At 39.2% G+C, this 21,043-nt stretch overlaps 1 protein-coding gene across 8 annotated transcripts in view; it reads left to right on the forward strand.

Annotated features, from left to right (window-relative positions):
• The window catches only part of NFIA (nuclear factor I A), a 429,137-nt gene that overhangs the window by 363,406 nt on the left and 44,688 nt on the right, over positions 1-21,043 (forward strand). For 2 of the 8 annotated variants that reach the window (XM_025208672.1, XM_006027453.3), the window contains exon 7: positions 12,539-12,667. The exons of the other annotated variants lie outside the window; for them this stretch is intronic. In XM_025208672.1, coding sequence (XP_025064457.1) covers positions 12,539-12,667 — 129 coding nt within the window. The remainder of the gene's footprint in view (positions 1-12,538; positions 12,668-21,043) is intronic. 8 annotated transcript variants of the gene reach the window in all.

A 21,043-nucleotide genomic window follows, 5' to 3' on the forward strand; every position in this document is an offset into this window, starting at 1 on the left:
GTAGCCGTGTTGCCCTAAGGACATGGGCAGACAAGGTTCTTTGGATAAATGGGATATCTTTTATTAGACCAACTCGAATAGTTGGGAAAAATCATCTTCGCAAGCTTTTGGGTACAAACACCCTTTGTGAGGCTCACATAATCTTTCCATTATTTGTACCAACTTTGAATGTGTATGAGTGAAGTGAAAATTTTCAAACTGTAATCTTGCTCTTTGAGAGTGAAAAGTATGCAAAATATGTTGCTCAGAGTATTAGATAAGCTTCATTCAGTGTGTTAATCAAATATTTTCATGATATGAGGGCAGTTAAGAAAACAGTACAATTTTTGCTAATTGCACTTGTAAGTAAACGGATCTATCATTACATTGTCATGAAGAGTGACATTGAACAGAAACACCCTGCTAATCCCTACAAGATAAGTATTTAACGTAATTAGACAGACACTGTCTCCTTTGTTGAGCATAGCATTAATCACCAAGAAAAGTCCAACTTTATACAAAATGGCTTTTTCTGATATGTCATAGTATTATAAAGCTTCTTACACTGTTTTGTCAAGATACTGTATTTGAAATGACCAGTGAAGGCTCTTGCTGTTTCATGTGCAAAATCCATACTTTTCTTTAGTCAGGGTTAGATATTTCGAAGTTTTCTAAATTGAGAAAACTGCACGTGCTGACATGCATCTAATGCATTCAGTCTATAAAAGACCAAAACAAGCATGAATAACCTTAATTATGTTCTAGCAGGTTGATGTATCTTTCATTTTTCATATGCAGTGCTAGAATAAGTACACTGTCAAGGAATAAGAAGAAAGTTTCTTCCTTGATAGTAGCTCATAATATCAAACAAAGTGAGTCTTTTTATGTGAAAAAAATCTTATTGTTGAAATGATGAAATATGTTGCCCCCTTCCAGAATTCATCGGCATTACATTTTTTTTTCTCCTCTGCTGCTTGTAATTTTGTACTGTGAGATGCTGTCTAGTTATGAACTGGTATCAACTTGGATCAGTGCACAGCTGTATCTTCCCACCTTCTTAATGACTCCAAAGACTTTGAAGGGAAAGAACAGGGTTTAGTCAAAGACGACAGCGGCCTTCACTAAGTAACAGGTGGAGGTCAAGTTGGTTTATTTGTTGGGACGAACAGAGTGCAGAGATGAAAAATCAAATGCTTTGCCATAATAAGGTTTAGGAAGAAAATGCTGACTGGTCTAAGCTTTGATTCCAGCTGACAGAACCTTTTCTAGTGTTCATTACTTGATTTCACAGTTCAGGCAATTTTAAGAGGCTTAGAATTTTATTTCTCCTGTCTTCTATGAAACATTTCGATCACTTTCTAATTTTTGCTTTAAATGAAGTTATGGGGACTCCCTATTATATCAGTTTTACTTTTTGACTCCTGTAAAGTCGATATGCCATCATAAATGACAGGCTGAGATAAGCTAGATGCAGGAACCCGATTGTTTTTTTTACTCAAAGTAAAAATGTACCATGTAAGCACAAACTTAATTATAAAGTTTAAACCTGCAGGAAGTTCCAGCTTAAAAGTACATAATATGGAAGCACGAAGTTTCAGGAGTCTCTTCTTCCGTCTGTGTCTAGAGGATTTGTATATGTAACTTTTACATATTGAGGAAATGCCTTGTGTTTGCTCTGAATCACAAAGAGCTGGCTAGCCCCATTTGATCATGAAAGGGAGTCACAGCAAGACACCAAATAATCAGAGCACGGCATTCTGACATTGTGTCACGGTGTTTCTGTTGTGATGACCTATCGTAATTGTTGCCTATTAATGCAGCATCACAAAAGAAGCTCAGAAAGGTAAACTGCAGTAACATGGTTGCTGCATCCTTTCCCTATCCTTTCTTCTGAGAGGATCCCACCTCCATCCCAGTGGTGTCCCGCCGTGGTCAGTCCTTGGTCCAATACTATTCAACATCTTCATCAATGATTTGGATGTGGGGGGTGAAGAGCTTGCCGGCCAAGTTTGTGGCTGACACCAAGTTATGGGGAAGCATGGTCATGCTTGAAGATAGGCTACAGATACAGGCAGATCTAGACAGGCTGGCAAGTTGGGCGAGTCGGAACCAAATGAAGATCAATATCGAGAAATAGAAAGTGCTCCACCTGGGGACGAGCAACCCCCTGCACACCTACAGGCTTGGCAGTGCCAATCTGACCAGCACTACGAATGAAAGGGACCTGCGGGTAATAATAGACCACAGTATGAATATGAGCCATCAGTGCAACTCTGTAGCCAGCAGGGCTAATAATACCCCGGCATGCATCAATCGATGCATCTCCAGTAAAGCCACGGAAGTGATTCTTCTGTTCTACTCAGCACTGGTGAGACTGCAGCTGGAGTACTGCGTCCAGTATTGGGTGCCACACTTTAACAAGGACGTGGCAAAGCTTGAGGGAGTCCAGAGAAGAGCCACCCGTATGATCAGAGACTTGCACGGCAAGCCATACGAGGAAAGGCTGAGGGACCTGGGATGCATCAGCCTGAAAAAGAGAAGGCTGAGAGGGGACTTGGTAGCAGCTTACCGCTACATCAGGGGCGTACATCAATTGTTCACCAGGGCACCCTTGGGGAAAACTAGGACTAGTGACCACAAACTCCTTGAAGTCACCTGACCCCAGCTGTCTTTCTTGCTTGGTGCAGGGGCTGGACCTGATGATCTCCCAAGGTCCCTTCCAGCCCCTTACAATCTAGGAATCTATGAAACTCTTTCTTATCTTTGAGGATGGCAGATAGAGAATAACTCATCCATTTTCTCTGCACTCCTTTCCCAGGCCCTCGTAGCATAAGGAATAGTTTTATACTCATGTTTTGCTCACACTCAGCAAAAAGGAGTCACCACCAGACAAACCAAGATGACTGCTGGCAGGTCCCCCAAGAGCCAGCTAGAGTTTTAAAGCCTCCTGTTGAATATCACTGGCCTAAATTGCCAGTTTCTCTCTTACTCTTATTAAAATGTGTTGTCTGCCTTGCATCTATGTTGTGAAATGTTAATACCAATCTGAAGCCAGAGTCCAGTAAAAAAGGAAAGATATAAATTTGGACCGTTTCTACACAGATGTCACTTTCTTTATAGAGGAAGAAGTGCTGAATGATCTTCTGCCCATAAAGGCATTGGGTCTGCAAACCATTAACCCCTGGGCATCAAAAGTCATTTTTTTCAGAGTTAAGTCCTAATGCAAAATACATTTGCTGTACACTGGAACACTGGACCTGCCAGCACCAAGGTGTTAAATCTACTTTCTAATGGAAACCTTTTGGGGCATAATTCCAAAAAAGGTGCGAAATAGCCAACCAAGCGAAGGTAGTTTCCAGTTCTGCATGTTCAAATAAAAAAGATCAAACAGAAACACTCCAAATCAAGCATGTTTTGAAATTCAGCACCATCCATTTTCTGTGACTTTATATTCCCATGGTGTCTAATAAAAAAATCTATCCCAAATCCTGATACCTCCTTGGTCAAATGGTAGAGTGCATCCTCCCACACAAAATTAGGTTTTAAAGTTACCTTAGTCTGCTCCTTCTTTCCCATGCATCCTTCTGGATTACATCTTGATAGAGCTTGCAATATGGAAGCTTACCCAGCTGACAGTATTTTGATGGTTTCACAGCTTTGCCCAAGTTTTTCTCATTAGAAAGCCATACATACCTTCCACTGCATCGTGGACGAAATTCTGAGTGACTTCAGGGCAAGACACCCTCTAGTATCTTTAGGACTACAATGGATTATAAAGGTGTTTCTTTCCCTTCTTTTTTGAAGCTTTCAGGAATCATCTGTAGCTTTGAAGGAAAAAGTGGTGGGTGTGCTTTTTGCTCCCGCTATCTGGTTCTGGACTTCATCATAGAGTGAAAGAGAAAAAATTCCCATTGTTGTCAGGGGGTGATTCTGTCTTCCGCTAAATTCAAACAATCACTCATAGATGTTCCACGCTGTCTTTGCACGCTGCCACCGTGTGTGTTTGACATATGCCCAGTTCTTTAGTGATACAGAGATGCACCTACCCACTGTCAAAATCTCCCTCCTCTTTCAGAATCTCTGCTATTTCACATGAACCTGGGGTTTCCTTACGCTCCAGTATACTTTCAATGTTCAGCTCCTCCAAAAAAAAATACAACATTCCTACTTCTTCTCCGGTGGGAACTCTTTTTTTTTCCAGGGAGATCTGTCTCCCTTCTTGAGTACTGAAGTGTTTGGCAACAGAGACAAATTTGATTGATTTAACCTATCGTGCTCTTCTGTAACTAAGAGATAGGGACTTTTAGGATGCATCTTATTATTTTCTCTCATTATAGATGATAAGTCTTCTTGGGGATCCTTCCTTGATGGTAGTGTCACAACTGAATTGCCATTCCATCATGAGGCCACTGAGGTTCTCAGATAAAAGAATATACCAGCTGTACGTCAGCAACACGTTCTTCTTCATGTAGCTTATATATTCACGTATTGGAAGTACCAAATACCGATGATCATCAGTACATAACAAGTTCTCCAGGTGCACTCTTGACTTGTCTGACTGTAAGGCTAGCTACAGACATTCAAAAAGCCTGAGGAAAAAAATCAATCTAAGTTATGTGGTTTCCTGTAAGCAGTGTAGTCTAGATTGGTGGTGAACAGAAAACACATTTGCCCTTTGGTGGGGGGAAGGGTGGAAATCTTCCCACCATTTTTAAACCAGTCTGTGTGCGCCGAACTTCTGTTCTGTTATGGGTACAGACTGGTTTTTTGTGCTGAACTTCTGTTCTGTCACAGGTATAGACTGGTTTCTGACCACTTATACTGGAAGAAGTGTGATGTCTGTACCTGACCTAAATCTATTTCACAATTTGATATACTACACATGTTCAGATTGCTTCTCCATTTTGCTTGAGAATATGTACACATTGTTCCTTCCCCCCCCCAAATTATGCAGTAATCATATGACTTGACACATCCTAGTGTTAATAAGCTTCTTTTCAAATAGCTATGATTTATTTTTAATCCTAAATACAGCCTTTTTATTAATTAAAACATAAGTTAAATGGTTGTATAAAGAACTGAAGTCTTCAGAACCAATGGTAGTGTTGAGCTTACTCTCATCATCATAAAAGTCAATTTAAAACAGTATGCAGTAACTAAGGCCACAGGTCTGAATAATCTGCATATCCATCTCATAGTTTTTGAGGCTAGTTGCCATCATTGTAACATATAGTGTGGATGGCTATCGATGGTTTTGATCTATTATGGCCAACAAGTATACAGCAAATGATTTCTGTGAAAATACAGAACAGAATATCTGAATCCATCCCTTCAAGTTACTAAAACACCTTTTAGTATCACTTGCAATTTAGCATCCATACGCATCTTGGGAAGATATAGCTGAAACATAAATCTATTCTTGGTCTTTTGCTTACAAAAATATCATACCTCAGCTATAATCATATGCAAAGACTTTTTAGAGGGCTTTGTAAATGCCATCTGAATTTACGATGGCATTTTTTTTTGCCTTACAGCCATGGATGTTCCATCCCCAAAGCACCCACATAAAGGTATATTCTTCTATGGATGACTTCAGTTTGTCCTGCTGCTGTATCTAATCTGCCAAATATACTGAAAAAAACCCTCTCAAATAACATTTGCAATGGAACACACTTTATCATGAATTTCAAATGACTAGATGTTTAAAGCTACCTTTAAAAGACATTTTTTATCCTTATATATTTCTCTGTACAATAGGAAATGATATTGAAGCTAACGTTCAATCATGCATTAAATCGAAATATTTTACTCTGTCTTGCTATGCATTCAACATAATAATTCTTATATATAAAATTCTCATTAAATACTGTTATAAAGTAATTGGCAGTATGCTAAGTACAGCTTATTTGTGACATAACTGATTGCTTTGATACCATACCTGCAATGTAGCTTTACATAAGAGATATTAATCAATTTACATGGCATTGTACATATGTACATACAAAAAATAGGATCCTGTGATTCACTCTCCGAGTCTTGTTGCCCCGAAGACTTTGAGACATAGTTTAATAAGGACTTTTGTTTAAACACTTATGAAAAAATGTGTAAGTTAAATGCAAAATTATCAGGGTCAAATCCTCTCTGGATATAAAATGACAATAATGAAATATTGATCTTCATTACCCTTAACAGAACCAGAACCTGGTTCCCAGTTGAATTATCGTCTTTGGCTAAAATATCAAAGGAAATTTGGTCCTGAAATTCCCCTAAACTTTAATGGGGCTTCAGTTCATCACTTCCTTAGTTTTCTTTAAAAGCCCAGTCTTAATTTTTATCAAAGTAATTCTATTAACTCCTTTGGAACATTGACTTTTACACAGTTCACACTGCTTTTTTGGAATATTTAACTTGTTACATCTATTCAAGGAGTTATGTTACCTCCATTGTTATGTCCTGTCAAATATTTGAGAGCCACTCTGATATGCTGATTGACGCCAGCAGATTAGTTGGTTTTTCTTTATTATTTATCTAAGTTTGCATTCGGAGGATATCGATACTTCATGTAACTTATTAGCATTCACAGTAGTTTAAACTGATATGTGACATAATAGGGGTCTTGCATTTTATGTCTGTCGAATTGTTGTTCATTAAACTTGATTTTGTTATGAGAAACGGGACACTTAGTCGTAGGTAATTAAGCAGTGATTGAGAGTCGCTGCTTAATTTATGTGGTCAAGAGAGGATGCATCCCAAACCAGCAGAAAAGGTGAAGCCAAAATATATTTGTTGGAAAAGCAGTGAACTCCCATTCACCTTGTACAATGTGTATACTGGAGTTTTGATGACCATAAACTGACAGATGGCACTTAATGTGATCAAGTGTCAGGTGATGACTGATAAAGTTTGCTTAGCAGTAAGTATAACAGATTTACTATGACTGGCATTACCACAGCCATCAAAGTTTCAGGAAACTTAGTAGGATGAATTAAAGGTTTCCTACTGTAGCATACACGAGGAGAACCTCTGTAGAAGAGTAACTGCCCTCAGCGGTATTCTCAAGGTTATTTTCACAGTAGACCGATCAGTGCCTGAATGACTCCTCCAATACCAGACACTAATAGGCTTTCCTTGAACTTGCCTTTCTGAATGACATGTTTTGTTGTGGTCAGGTTAAGGGCTCTCTGTTAAGTTTTGCTCTTTCCTTATTCTTTTTCATAGATTCACAATGGCCTTACAGGTCTTCACTGTATTCCTATATATCTTTTGGAATTCATGTTTAGATTCCAATACCAGAGAACTAATGGGAGTATTTTAGTAGCTGTCTACTCAGTTAATACCTTTGAGATGGAAATAGCTAACAAACATGACTGAATTGAATCCAAGCCGTGCATTACAATGTAGATTGTAAGTTCTTGTGGTGGCAAACTGTTAGATCGGTACTGGCTATAGTAAAGTGAAAGAGGATGGCTCTTACATTATACCTAGATGTCTAGGGACAGAGGGCATTACTCTCCTCTAATACCAGTGTAATTGCATCTACTTTGTTGTGTTTATTCCTGATTTACACTGGTGCAAGCGAAAGGAGAATGATCCCATAGTGTGTATGGAAAGAAAGCTAATATGTTTGTCTTGTGAAGAGTCTTTGTCCACTGAATTCTTGGATGTTGTTCTCTAATTCGTTTCATATGTGTGAGTCACATACATGGAAATGATAAGACTGGGGATATACTCAAGAAGACTCGTTTTGTCACGTACTACTTGTACTGACAAATAATAGGGGGTATGGGATTTGAAAATATCATAGTGCTTCAGTGACCCGTAGAAGATGATGAACGCAATATATTCCTGTACATTCATTGATTAAATATGGGTTGGAGGTTTGCGAAGTGCAGAGTTTTGGAAGGTCTTACTGCGGGACTTCACCATCAGTACAAATGGCTCCAGTAACCAGAGGCACTCAAGGACGAGGATTCCATTTGCGCTTGCATTTGTGCATTGAGCGGAAGGGTGTGATGCATGATCTGGAATGAACAAAATAGCTGTGTGTGGAGGAAGATGCCAAATTAATGAAAATTCAGAAAGCTTTCATTTTGAAAATTGGCACAAAGTTTTCGAGAGAAACAACCACAGCCAATAGTTTCAAGATTACTGCTATCTTGAATTTTCTGTTTATTGCATACTGCAATGAAACCTCTTTTTAACTGAACACCAGTGACAAATTAATACTCCCTTTTGGGAAAAATAAGCACATCTTGTTCCATTTAGCACCATTGTGGGCCTGATCTTGATCCAAATGAACTCTCACATACTCTGACTTGCTTTAATAAGGTGAGCAGGCTATGGCCTAATATGTTTGGCCTTTTCTACATAATTGTAAGAATCTCAGTACAATAAATTAAAGTAATATATCAGTGTAGATTACCACCTGCTCTACAATCACTTTATTTTCCTTTTATATAGCACTGAGCTTTTACATTTATTCTGTAGTCAAAACTGTCATAAAATGAAAGTATAATAGACCTGACTATCCTTACAGTTAGATTCACATCAATCAGCAGAGGATCAGACCTCATTTGTGACTCCAAGAAAGAAATGAAGGGCTGGACTGTGATTCAGACTACATATCTACGCAAACCAGAGTAAAATCACCCTTAGACCCCACAGCGTTTACCCAGACCTCGGGGCCAGCTAGGGCTGGGCTACTCTTTCCTCAGAGCAGATCAGCAAGAAGAAGCCAAGAAAGGGGGAAAACTTGATGCCATCTGATTGACTGGCCCATGCAGCTAACTAGTTCGAAGGACACGTCACTTTGCTACTCTCGTGTAGCAGGGTGAAATCAGGCAAGAGTTGTGACTCTGGAATGCCTTTGTGCCAACGTCACAGGGAACAGTGCAGCTTACGTGTTACTTTTTGTCCAGGGCTATTGAAATCTAGTCCTTCTGTTTTTAAAAACCACCATGTTATCAGGTATACAATGTAAGATCTCTAAAACAAGCCAGGATTTTTAAACTTGCATGCCAAACCTTGGACATCTAAATTCTATTTAGTCACCCAGCCAACCTAGGTCCTGCCACACTAATATTTATCTCCACAAAACCCCCACGAGGGAGCAAAGTACTGTTTAACAAAGTGGCCTGATTTTAGAGGTGCTGGCATCATGCAACTCCAGATTAAATCAGAAAAGCTTCTCGCATGAGTAAGAGCTGTAGCATCTAGCCCCACGTTTTTTCTGGATGATTCAGCTGGAGGCCTCTGTGGTTTTACTTTCAGTTCCTGAATGCAGCGTCAAGAGAAAGACCAGCAATTAAAAGAAAAAAAACTTAGTGAAAAAATAGAAGAGAAATGTATCAAATGGATGGACTAAAACATACACAGGATCTATCAGGCATATTAACCAAACATATCATGGTGCTAAATGAGAGGGTTTTTTTAATTAAAAAAACCCAGAAAAAACAACTGACATTCCTGGCAGTCTCAAGGATGATGTGACATGGCTGTGATAAATTTAGAAGAATGGGACATATTTTGGCTTGTTCTTGGAAACCTCTTTCTTGCATGTGGACTGTATTTCTTCTTTTATTAACCCAAGCAAAGAATGTCTGAATTTTGCTGTAAGAGCACCATGCTGGCGCACCATAAAATGTGAATGATGCTAATTGCTTTGCACTGCCTAACTTTTGCCATTCCCCTCCCCTCTTAAAGGACAAAACATGCTTTGAAAATGAGTTGGCAGCTCATCTCCTGTGCTGCTTGTGGTCAATATTAAGTAATTAAAATCTTCTTTGAATGTTCTTCTGAACTAGGAAGCAGCCATTTTTTTCTTGCGATCAAGTAGGTGTAATCACTTGTAATAAATAAATAATTCAGGGGGGAAAATGTAATGAGTTAAAAAATTAGAAACTATATTGTTTCAAAAACAGCATCCAATGGCAAGAATAAAAACAACAACTCCTACGTAAACATTTCTCTGCCTACCTATTGGTTCTTTCATGGCTAAGTGTACATTAGAAATTCCAGTTACACGTTATAATAGCAATGTTGACCTTATAAAAAGGACCCCCCGCCCCCGCGGTGATGACACCACTCAGCACTATCATTGTGCAAGATCATTTGGCATTTTCATTACCAGTTGAAAACTCCATTGCTCAAATTGGCATTTGGTTGAAAGTGGATATATATAGCTCAAAAGAGATTTTCTGTACATAGAAAAATTGGTGACATCAACTAAATCAATTTTAGTGCAAGAAAAGAAGAATATTTTATTGGCTGGCTTAAAGGCTTTGTCATACCACTCAAGAAGCAATAGAGACTGTATGGAAGAGTGGCACACGTTCTCCCCATACAAGGGAGCTTATGATCACAAAGAAAGTAGTCGCTGTGTATGCCTTAGTATAAATACTGTGATAGACACTAGCCTTTGCGTGTCTGTGTTGGGGGGGTGCTCCTCCTCATGCATGGCTGTGCCAGCACTGGGAAGGACACTTGTTCCTTAAAGTTTGACCATCTCCTTTAATTATACAGTTGGTCCAGTAAAAGCTATCACACACAAAATAACACATTTACTACAGCACTGAGGGCAGTATGGCCCATTGTATATTCAGTGCACACCCATATTTAGATAGTGTGTACCTGTCCTACACAAGGATACAACAGAAACACTTGACATTGTCTCTTGTAATGGGCATTGTCTTTATTGAGGAAGAATGTCTACTGACTGTAAGAAAACACTTATAATTCTTAGTGTTGATAACATATGTCCACATAACAACTGTTAAAATTTTGGGCAGAGCTAAATAAATTCCATCCTATTTGTGACATCGAAGTGCACGTTCTCCTGGGCAGCTAACCATAGGATGAGGTGCATTAGCAGAGTTTGCATTAAAAAGATTGCAAATATTTCATTCAAACACATCAGACTTCATTCTACCTCTCTCTCTCTCTCCTTTGCCTCAACTGAACCCGCACTATTTTCATCAGTAGAAAAAACCACCAGGAGGCAATTCCTGATCCTGTAACTTTGTTGCAATAGCCTATCAATGCTGAACTTTTATTTTTTTAAATTTCTAAAAAAATTTTATTTTTAGTTTCTAATGTTTTCTTGCCACAAAGAGAAAATGCCTTCCCTTGCCACAACGTGAAATCTTAAAAGACAGTCATAGCTGGAAAATTAGGATTTTACCTATTGCCCAACTTTATTTAACTTATTGAGATGTGAACAGCAATACTTAATTGGAAACATTTAGACCCCGATTGTGCAATGTGCAAACAGACAGCTGAGGGTTGTAAATTGATGTCTCGGGGACTATAAAGCTGATGCTATTAAGCACACACATTTTTTCTATTTACTTTAAAAAATAAATTAATTAAATTCAGACTCTAAGTCAGTACAATCTTACAGTCTTAAACTAATTAAAAAATGAAGGAATGTAAAAGTTAAAGTTCCAATGGCAACTTATCTTGATCTTATGGGATATACATAAAACATTCTCTTCCATTTTCCATAAATTTATGGTATTAAATATAAAGGATCGGAAAAGAGTCCAAAGTGACTTGCTATTGGAAGTTCTATTTATAAGCATTTCTGCATTTTTATTGTTTCAAGTTATCTCATCAATTTTGCTTTATAGTTTCTGCATATCTGTCCATAGATAGATATGCTGAAAATTAAGTATATATATGCATGATAAATAATCAGAATGTGTGCATATCAATTTTGTAGAGATACAGATATTGTTATATACATAATATGAACAATCTGTGTATATACTGCACATTCTCTATTCTAGCATAGACAGCATGTAAAGGATTGCAAAACATCCATCCTACCAATTTTTCTAAATTCATGTCAGAACTGAGTGGAACACAGGGTTGATCCATTCTCTTCATATCATGTCAACAGAAGAAGTTCAGCTAGAAAAATATCTCAAAGTAATCATATTAACGCTGCAGTTGTCATTCTGTTTTCCATTGCAAGTTTTTGATAGATTCCCTGGGTAGAATAACTGCCCTAAAAGGTTGTATATGTGGCTTTTAATATAAAGACATCTACGTTCACATTTCTTAAAAAGCAAAAGGTAACCCCATGAATAAATTATTTTTAAAAACTCTGCCAGTTTAGTCTGAACTATCAGAGTCCAGACTAAGCTGGCAGAGGGTAAAGAAATTTAGAGTTTGGATTCCAGCTTCTTCATTCTCTGTCATTGGTTGTTTAGTTCATTTAATATTTCAGTCTGCAATAATCTAGTAAAGTCCACGTGATCCAGCCCTTACAAATAAAGTAAACTTCAGTTTTGATAATAATGAGCTGCATCTTAACCATACTAAAGATTTAAAAGAAAAATCTGGCTGCGTTTTAGTACTTATTGTATAGAGCAAACCATGGCCACCTCTTCTCCCAAAACAATCATAAATATAAGTGAGCCTTCAACTTGCTGTTGTATTCAATTTTATTTTGTCCTTTAAGTTTATCTAGCTGCTTCTGCACCCACTTTCACAATGCATAGGCTGTCGTTCCATGACCTAGCATTATTAAATTGCACTTATCAATCATTCTTGCCAGGAATGACATCTCCAATCACATTAAAGAAGTCAGAGAAGTCTGGTTTCAGCAGTCCCTCGCCTTCGCAGACCTCCTCCCTTGGAACGGCATTCACACAGCATCATCGACCTGTCATTACAGGACCCAGAGGTGAGGCCTTACCCAAGAGCCCCAATCAGCTTAAACTTTAGCCTCAGCACCCTGTATCAGAATGATTTTCTGTTGTCCGTAGCCACCAGAACGATTTTCCATTGACTGTATCCATCGAAACATGGTACACTTGAGAAAAGGTTTTTCTTGTTCAAAGTTAATAGGCTTATAGTTTGATAGGTTGTAGTTCTTAAGAATCATGCTTGGCTTTGTTACTTTATTTGTTCAAACATCTGATGATAGTTCAACATGTCCAGAGTCGTCTTTATAAGAAAATCACAGGATGTGGTACTTACTGCGTGTTCTTACTATCCGTGTTGAGATAGATTGGAGGTTTTGTTTCTGTGCTTGATATAGGGAATCTTCATTCAGCATCTAAATCACATTTATCTTTTCACAGTCCTGTTTCTTCCTCATGTGTCATTTTATATTCATATTATTGGAACTAGTGTGCTGAAGAACTACCCTTGTTAGTCGACTCCTTTGATGTTGCAGCTTGGTTTCTACAACAGTTTGGCTGGTTTTCTTCACAAAATTTACTGATTGATTTTTTTCAAAAAGAACAGATATTCTCTGGGTCTCCATGTGCTTACAAAGATATCTCTACATTAACCTAGAAAAATAAATATGAGACAGAATTCATATTAGAAAAGGAGTGCGTATGTGTGTTTAATAGTGTACAGAAATGAGTGGATCTTTTGGCTAATCTTTTTGAAGATATAAAAATGTGGATGAATAATCACTGCTCTTGGATTTTGCTTCTTTTAGAGTAGATAATTGTTGGCTATGTCAGTTGGTGAGATGGGGAAACTCAGACCTGGATGAAAGAAGGTCCACATTTTCTTTATAAAGTGTCCTTTTTAGACTTCCTATGGTCTTGTTTATATTCGTCCAAACCAGGAGTATCCCATTGTCTACATAGTATCAGTTGATGAAGCATAAATCAGTGGGATTTTACCAACCTAAAACTGAAAAAGGTTGAAATCAGGCTTAGTGTTTCTTTGAAGTTTAAGGAATTTAAAACACACTGGATGTATCACTTGTGTAAGGCTTTTTGCTCTTGGCTTTTATAAAAATGATCTTTTTTCCCCTGCAAAGACTAGGGTCAAGATCCTCAAAAGGTATTCACTACCTGAACTCTTAATTAGACACTTAAATGTGTTTGAGGATCTGGGCCTACGCTACCAGGCAAGCATACAATACCTTTAAAAAACCTTGATAATTGGTTATAATAACAGGCATGATATGAAAATTACAGTTTATTCAGCTGCAAATCAGTCAACTCTACCCCTACTTTGTAAAAAATCTTCTGCCCTTTACACCTGTTTTATTTGCTGGTTACCAAATCCCATTCAGTATGTAGTTACATTTTATCTTATACCCATATTATTTTATTTAAAATAATCCAGTTCATTAAACACCCTAACATGCCCTTATTTACACCTTGTGCATTTTTCATGTTATGTGGTTTAAGCTCAAATCTGTTGCTTTGCAAACCTTGTTTAAATTTAATCTAGAATCTCTTTTGTGACATTTGTTGTACAGTAAGTAGGGACATCCTGTCCGTTATGTGAGGAGGCTGTCTACAAGGATACAGAGAATTTGAAAGAGAAAATTATAATGATTTTCCTTCCTGTTATTCTTAAATGGGGGAATAAACCCTTATACTAACTCTGTCGAACAATGGTTTTCAACCTTTTCTAGACTCAAGGCAGCCTTCCATCACTTTTGTGAATTGAGCGGCACCCTATTTCAAAAACTAACCTATTTATTACAGTGCTTACCTTTTTGCAGTGGGTTCAGGCAGTGGGGGGCAGATCAATAGACTGGCAGGGATGAGCTTGTGCCTGCATTTATCTGCTTATTTCCTCATACCTGGCTTATCCTCTCCCACCTCCTGGCACTCTGCAAAGGATCTCATAGTGCCCTGGCATGCTGATTGAGAATCACTACTATAGAAAACTTTCATAGTTCCTAACGCATTACGCAAAAAACTGATTTTTTTTCAACGTCATCCAGACAAGTTTCATTCCACTTTGTTCACAAACAGTTTGGCAGTCTTTTCAAGAAGAATCCCACTCTAAATCTCTAAATTTTCTCCTAACCCTCTTAAGAATAACATCCATTAAGGGTCTTGTGCTAAGCTTTATTCCTCTGCAAATACACCTCATTCCCCAAATGTACAATAGAGAGAAAGGAAGCTTTACCGGCATAAACAGGAGAAACATAAGGAACAATACCATCCCTATATGAAATGAAATCATATTTCCCAGGCAGTGCTCATGTACGACTCTCTGTTGGAAGTTACAACTTTGCAGCAAGATAGTAAAAGATAGTAAATACATTGCACACTGCATATTTACCTTGCATGATGGGAATCTCAGCTTTCACATTACATTATGGTCAGCCGCATGCAATATTTTAAATGTGTTGTGGGAAGAGTATGGTGCAATGAGTACTCCCCATTCTGCTGAGAAGAATCTGGGAGAAAGGACTAATATGTAAGTAGGTCACAGCTAAAATAAACCTCTGAGCCAACCAAACAATCGTGCAGGGATCTATTCTCCTTTTGATGTGTGTGTGTGCAAACATTTCACATTAACGTGAATAAATTTTACTTGCGCAGTGAACAAAGTAGGTTACAAAGAAGAGGCTGTGGAGTATTTTAGTTATATGCCACTTAGCAGCCCATTGCTTTTAAGTTCTTCAACATATTCTTGCACCATTCCCAGGCTTCCAGCCATTCTTTGGACCCCTCCTAGAGCGTACTTCTTAGTCTGCAGACAAGCAAACACCAAGAAAGCCTTTCCCAACAGTCTGCAGAATGAAGCCTTCTGCGAACAAACAGCAGAGTGGAGGAGCAGATCCGTTACGGGATCTCTCTGTTCGGAGGTGTACCACAGGACTAAACAGCTGGAGAACCTCTGTTCCCATGATGAGGGATGCAGCAAACAGCTGTACTATGTTACTGAAGTCTGTTTACAGTGTCTTCATCTCTGTCAGTGCTGTTGCCCACGTTCAACTTAGCTATGCCATGGCCAGCTGAGAGGTTCTGCAGCCAGTTAACCAGAAGACCAGATAAGTGCTGGCCCAAGGATGCTTATAACTGATTAGTTCCAGCAGATGGTGGCAAGATTACCAAGATCGCTTGGTGCTAAGTAACCAAAGTGCTTCATGCATCCATATATGTTTAGGGCAGGTTTTCTGGAGATGACTCTTTGAATACACTGATATCTTCTCCAGACCAGTGTAGCTAAGGCTCAGACTAAAGCATCTGGTGGCATCATTTGTAGGCTTAATTTTAACATGACCATCAACTTAAATTCCATTTCAGAGCTTTGAAAATTCAGGCAGATAAGAGTTTTTAGACAATAAATTAATATTACGCAAGGGTGAGGCTGTTTGGTTGTCATCATCTTGTCTTATAGTGCTAACACATTGCAAAGCCATTGCATGTTGCTAGCATCCTTATTCATTATCTTCAACAGACAAGAATACTATGGGTGCCAGCAATATCTGGGCTTCAGTGGGTGAATCTACACGTTCGCTTTAATGTACAGTAGCCTATTTTACTGTGCATTAAAGCATCAGGTAAAAAAACATGCAATTATACTAATGCACATTAAACAGGCTATTGTGCAATAAATAGGCTGTTGTGTGTTAAGCCCCGTTTTAAAACCGTGTGCATTCGTTAGTGTGCATTAAGGCAGCCTAATGCACATTTGTTTAGTACATCACATTACAGAGTGCCTATACATGAACCAGGAGGCTGCTCCGACACTGTAATTACAGTGTATCAAAGCAGACTCGATTAATCAATTTGCAGACTTGATTAATTGTGTCTGCTGGAGCATAGTAATTACTGTGCTCCAGCTAGCCCATGTGTCTCATGTATTAGTGCCTGTGCGCTTCGAAACGGCGGCGGGGGCATTTTAACTAAAACTCATTTGATGAGCTTTAGATAAAACGCCTGTGCTGCCATCTTGAAACACAGGGACGCTGATACACAAAATGCTTCTGGCGCTTTAATTACAGTGGTACTCGGAGCTGCTTTAATTAAAGTGCCCCCCCCCACACACACACTCCTAGAGCATGTGTAAAATGCCCAGAAGTACTAAATTGAATGTGCAAAAGTGTCTTAATGCATGTGTAGATATGTCCAGTATGTTGCTATTTACACTTCCCTGCCAGGTCCATGTATAAAGTCACCAAAGTTAAACCAACCATGATAAAGTGATCTTAGATTATATAGCAGCCCATGTGTACCTCACCTCTGTACATCACACAGTATGACTTATAATTTCTTGCAACCAAGAAAAGGAAAGAAACAAAGAAAGGGAGGAAGAAAACCAGTGTTCAGAAATGAAGGGGAGACATATGTGCAAAGAACAAGACACATGGCAGATAGTGAGGAACCTGAAGAAATGGGTATGCAGGCAGAGGAGAGAAGGGCAGGAAAAAGACAGCTAGGGGAGTGACTGTCTTAATGTTGTTCCACTCACGTAACACAGCGTTTCTGCCGAGACTTGGAAGTGGGCTTCAAAACCCTTTCTGTTGGTGGCCCACTACACTACAACACACAGGGTTGCATCTACACAAGACTAATTTTGCTGCTCATTAGCACATCGTGGCAAAAGCCGTACTATTGTACTACTGCAAAGTAGAATTAGTCTACTGTACATTAGAGCCACTAAAAGGCATGTGCCTTTTATTATAGGCACTAAACTTAATGCGCAATACCTATGGCACATTAACGCACATGTAAACATGGCCACAGTGAATCAGTTTGTGAACATCTGGAAGCCCGCTTTAATGATGTGCAACCAAAAAAGAAGATTTTGAAAAGACACATTCCAGACAGGACTGCCTCCTACCCTTCCTAAGAGTGGACACCAGCAAATGAAAAAGGGTGACTATATCCAAACTAGATCTTTTGATGTAAGACATTGAAGGCAGCAAGCCAAACAGTTGTGCCACAACAGGCAGATGTCATATAGGCTATGCAGGGCCTAGATATAATGTAACACTGACCAATGCAGCTTAAAAAGAAGTAATTAGCCATGCTAGTCTGAAGTCAGACAGAAGGCAGGGGAGAATGGCACCTTAAAGACTAAAGGGCATAAGCTTTTGTAGGAAATAGCCAACTTTGTCGGTCCATTCTTGGCATCTGATGAAGTAGGTTGTTGCCCTCCCAGTGAGAGAGAGAGAGAGAGAGGAGGGTTTGCAAATGGTTAAAACTGCAGCTAAACAAAAGTCAGGGACCGTGTAATTAAAACCCTACCTTTATTGTATTTTAAAGAGTTACCCTGTGACATAGGAAATATTTAAAGGAGCAGGCTGTTTAGCTAATTTGTGTGTGAGTGAACTGCTTAGAGGAGTACTATCCTAAATTAACTGTAAGGCCACCCACTGAGCTTGCCTCATAAAGGGCCATGATTGCTCAGCTCCGTTTTGTATAACCGTTCAATAATTACTAGATAAATGCATAACTAAAAGCTCTATTACACTAATAATTTGTACTGAGATAGATGTGTGGGACACCATGCTGGGTTAATTTGTCATCCCTGCAGCAAACTTCTAAAGAGGGCTCTTTTGCAGAGGAATTGTGTTAATATGTTGTTCCAGTGAGGACATGTTAAAGCAACAAGATGACTTGGTCTCTTAATCTCTTAAAGAGGCAAAATGCCTTGAGGGCGAGTGCCAGAAAGAAGAATAGGGGGTGATTAACACAGTGGACCTAGATTTAAACTGATCCTGACAAAGGGAGCTGAATAAAAGGGGAGGGGATGGTAAAAATACTAACAGGATTTCATGCATCTCAAAAAAAAATAACATAAAAATAAAATCTGCAGGACCAAAGTGTTTTACCCATCTCTTCACTGATTACATATTCAGTTTCCTTGCTTTCTTTGATATATCCAAGAAGTTAAACTATATGCTTTGAACGGCGCACTGAACTGTAATATTTTTATCTCTGCTTTATGCTAAATTCTCTATCCTCAGACGCACACAAAAAGCACATTATTACTTTAAATATGGAACCCATGTTTAAGCATCAGAGCTCTGGATTTTCAACCTCCCCTATTGACAGAACCATAAATCATCTTAAAGTTAAGTGAATTACTGTAGCGTGGAACTATAGCTTTAACAATGTTTATGTAGTATCAGCTTACCATCTACAGAATGAAAGGGGGAAAAAACACTGATATTAGAAATGGGAATGTGGAGTCCCATTAACTTAACAGCAATATATCACTCCAAAGTCACAGATTCCATTACCATGCCCTTTTTAGTATCAAAGCAGAATTATATCATCACACACCTAAAGGTTATGTTTTTAAAGAGAACTTACATTTCTAGTGTAAACTTATCAACTGCATTTCATTATGAAATAATCTCCACATGTTTTTTTAACAGTTGTTTTTATCTTGCTTATGAGAACCCATTGCAATGATTTAAATAAAAAAGCAAAAGTTGCCACCATTTGATAGGAAACAGGAGTCTCACACATAGGTTGAATGATCATTTTTGACCATGCAAGAAGATCTCTGGCCGTAATTAGAGGGACAGGTGCTTATTATTTGGAGGGCATTGTTTTTGGTTTTGTTTTAAACTTCTTTTACTATCTTTTCAGTAGTTATCCTGTAGAATATATATACAAGGATTTCAGTAAGTTTTGAAGCTCTCTCTTTCTCAAGACTGCTGACTTATTGGCCAAGTCCAATTCCAGAACCTGGACTGCTAGTGCTCAGTTTGTTTCCAGAGACTTTCAATATAGCAGCCTAGATAGTCAGAGCCCAGAGTGTCAACCTCATCCATCCCCATGTCCAGTCCTCAAACATAGCCCTTTGCTGAGCATTTTAAGAGGTGTAAGTATGAGGCCTATTTGCCTTCCTTTGGTACTGGAGAGTCTCTCTCATGGTAGGAACATTTCCAGATGGTTTTCAGCACTTTGTTCCACATGTGGGACCAATAACTAACCCAGAATAGGGGCTGACTTTCAGTGGTGCAGATGCCCAAGCTCTGTTTGACTGCAGTGTGAGCACTCATTGGATACATGTACACATGCACTTTGCTGCGCACTAGACAAATGTAACCTCAGTAAAGATCACCATCTACATGTATGCAGCAATTACTGCACACTAGATTAATTTAAAGCGCTGTTTGCCTAGTACCAACAAACACAAGTAGTAGAAAACGGCACTTTAAATTAATTTGCCAAAATGCACATGTAGACGCTGACCGGGAGCAAATTACTCCCGATCAGCCCAGGCAGCAGGGGGCCACAACTGCTGTCTGGCAAAGCCCCAAGCTGGCAGGGGCCGGGGGGAGGGAGGGCAGGGGGAGAGCTTATGGTTTAGTCCAGAGCTTTGTGCAGTTGGGAGCTACTACCAGAGCTGGGACAGCTCTTCCCACCCCTGCACAACTCAGGCCCGATTCCCATGCTCCCTACTAGCCCAGGGCTGCCCCCAGAGCCCCCTACCAGCACGAGGCTGGCACCCAGGGGAACCTGGAGCTCTCCCTTGCTGCTGCAAGGGGGCAGAGCAGGGCAGGAGCAGCCCTGAATTAGGTTGCTCCTGTCGGGCTCAATTTGCTCCCAACCCAGGCATGGAAATAAATTTGCAGTAAATTCAGGTGCATGAATTGCATGTGTAGATGTGCCCAGCATTACTGAAAATCAAGCCATGTTTCTCCAGTCCTACTCTCATTGGTGTCCACAAGAGCTTGATCAGCCTATCTAGTCTCCTTGAGTATTTCTCTCTCGTGCATTTCTATGCTGAGTGAGCTCTTTTTTATTATATTTTGAAGGTGCAGTTAATGTTCACCTACTTGACGTGGTAGTAAATATCAGTGACACCTAACCCCCAAGTCAGGCCTATGGAAACCAATTTGGGACCTGTGTCTGTTCTGACTGAAGGCAAAACTCCAGCTGAGTTTCAGTGAAAACAGGATTGGGTTCACAAAAAACTTTGCTCATCTACAGGCCAAAAGCCTGTTATTAGCAATTTGCCAAATTGGTCTTCTCCACTTAAAACCAATTTTGCAAAATGATATTGAACTTCAGCAGCCTGTAATTCTGCTGCTGGCATGCTGAGGGACAGGTTCCACCAATGGAGAGCATGGCTCCCAATGGTGCTTTCCACCTTGAGTCACGTGGCTTTTCACTCTGCCAAGTGAGTGTATGCTCAGTGCTATCATTATGTACTTACATGCTCTTCTAATAGTCAGCATCGCTGAGACACTGCGAAAGCCACATTCAAGAAGTCAGCGTTCTGCAGTTGGCCACCAAAGTCCATTCCCAAAAGGAAGTGAGACAGTAGTGATTTTCAAAGGTGTTTAAAAGAATGCTGGATTCACTGTCACTGCAATTCAGCA

This window comes from Alligator sinensis, unplaced genomic scaffold, assembly GCF_000455745.1.
Source record: "Alligator sinensis unplaced genomic scaffold, ASM45574v1 scaffold588_1, whole genome shotgun sequence".
Lineage (NCBI taxonomy): Eukaryota > Metazoa > Chordata > Crocodylia > Alligatoridae > Alligator > Alligator sinensis.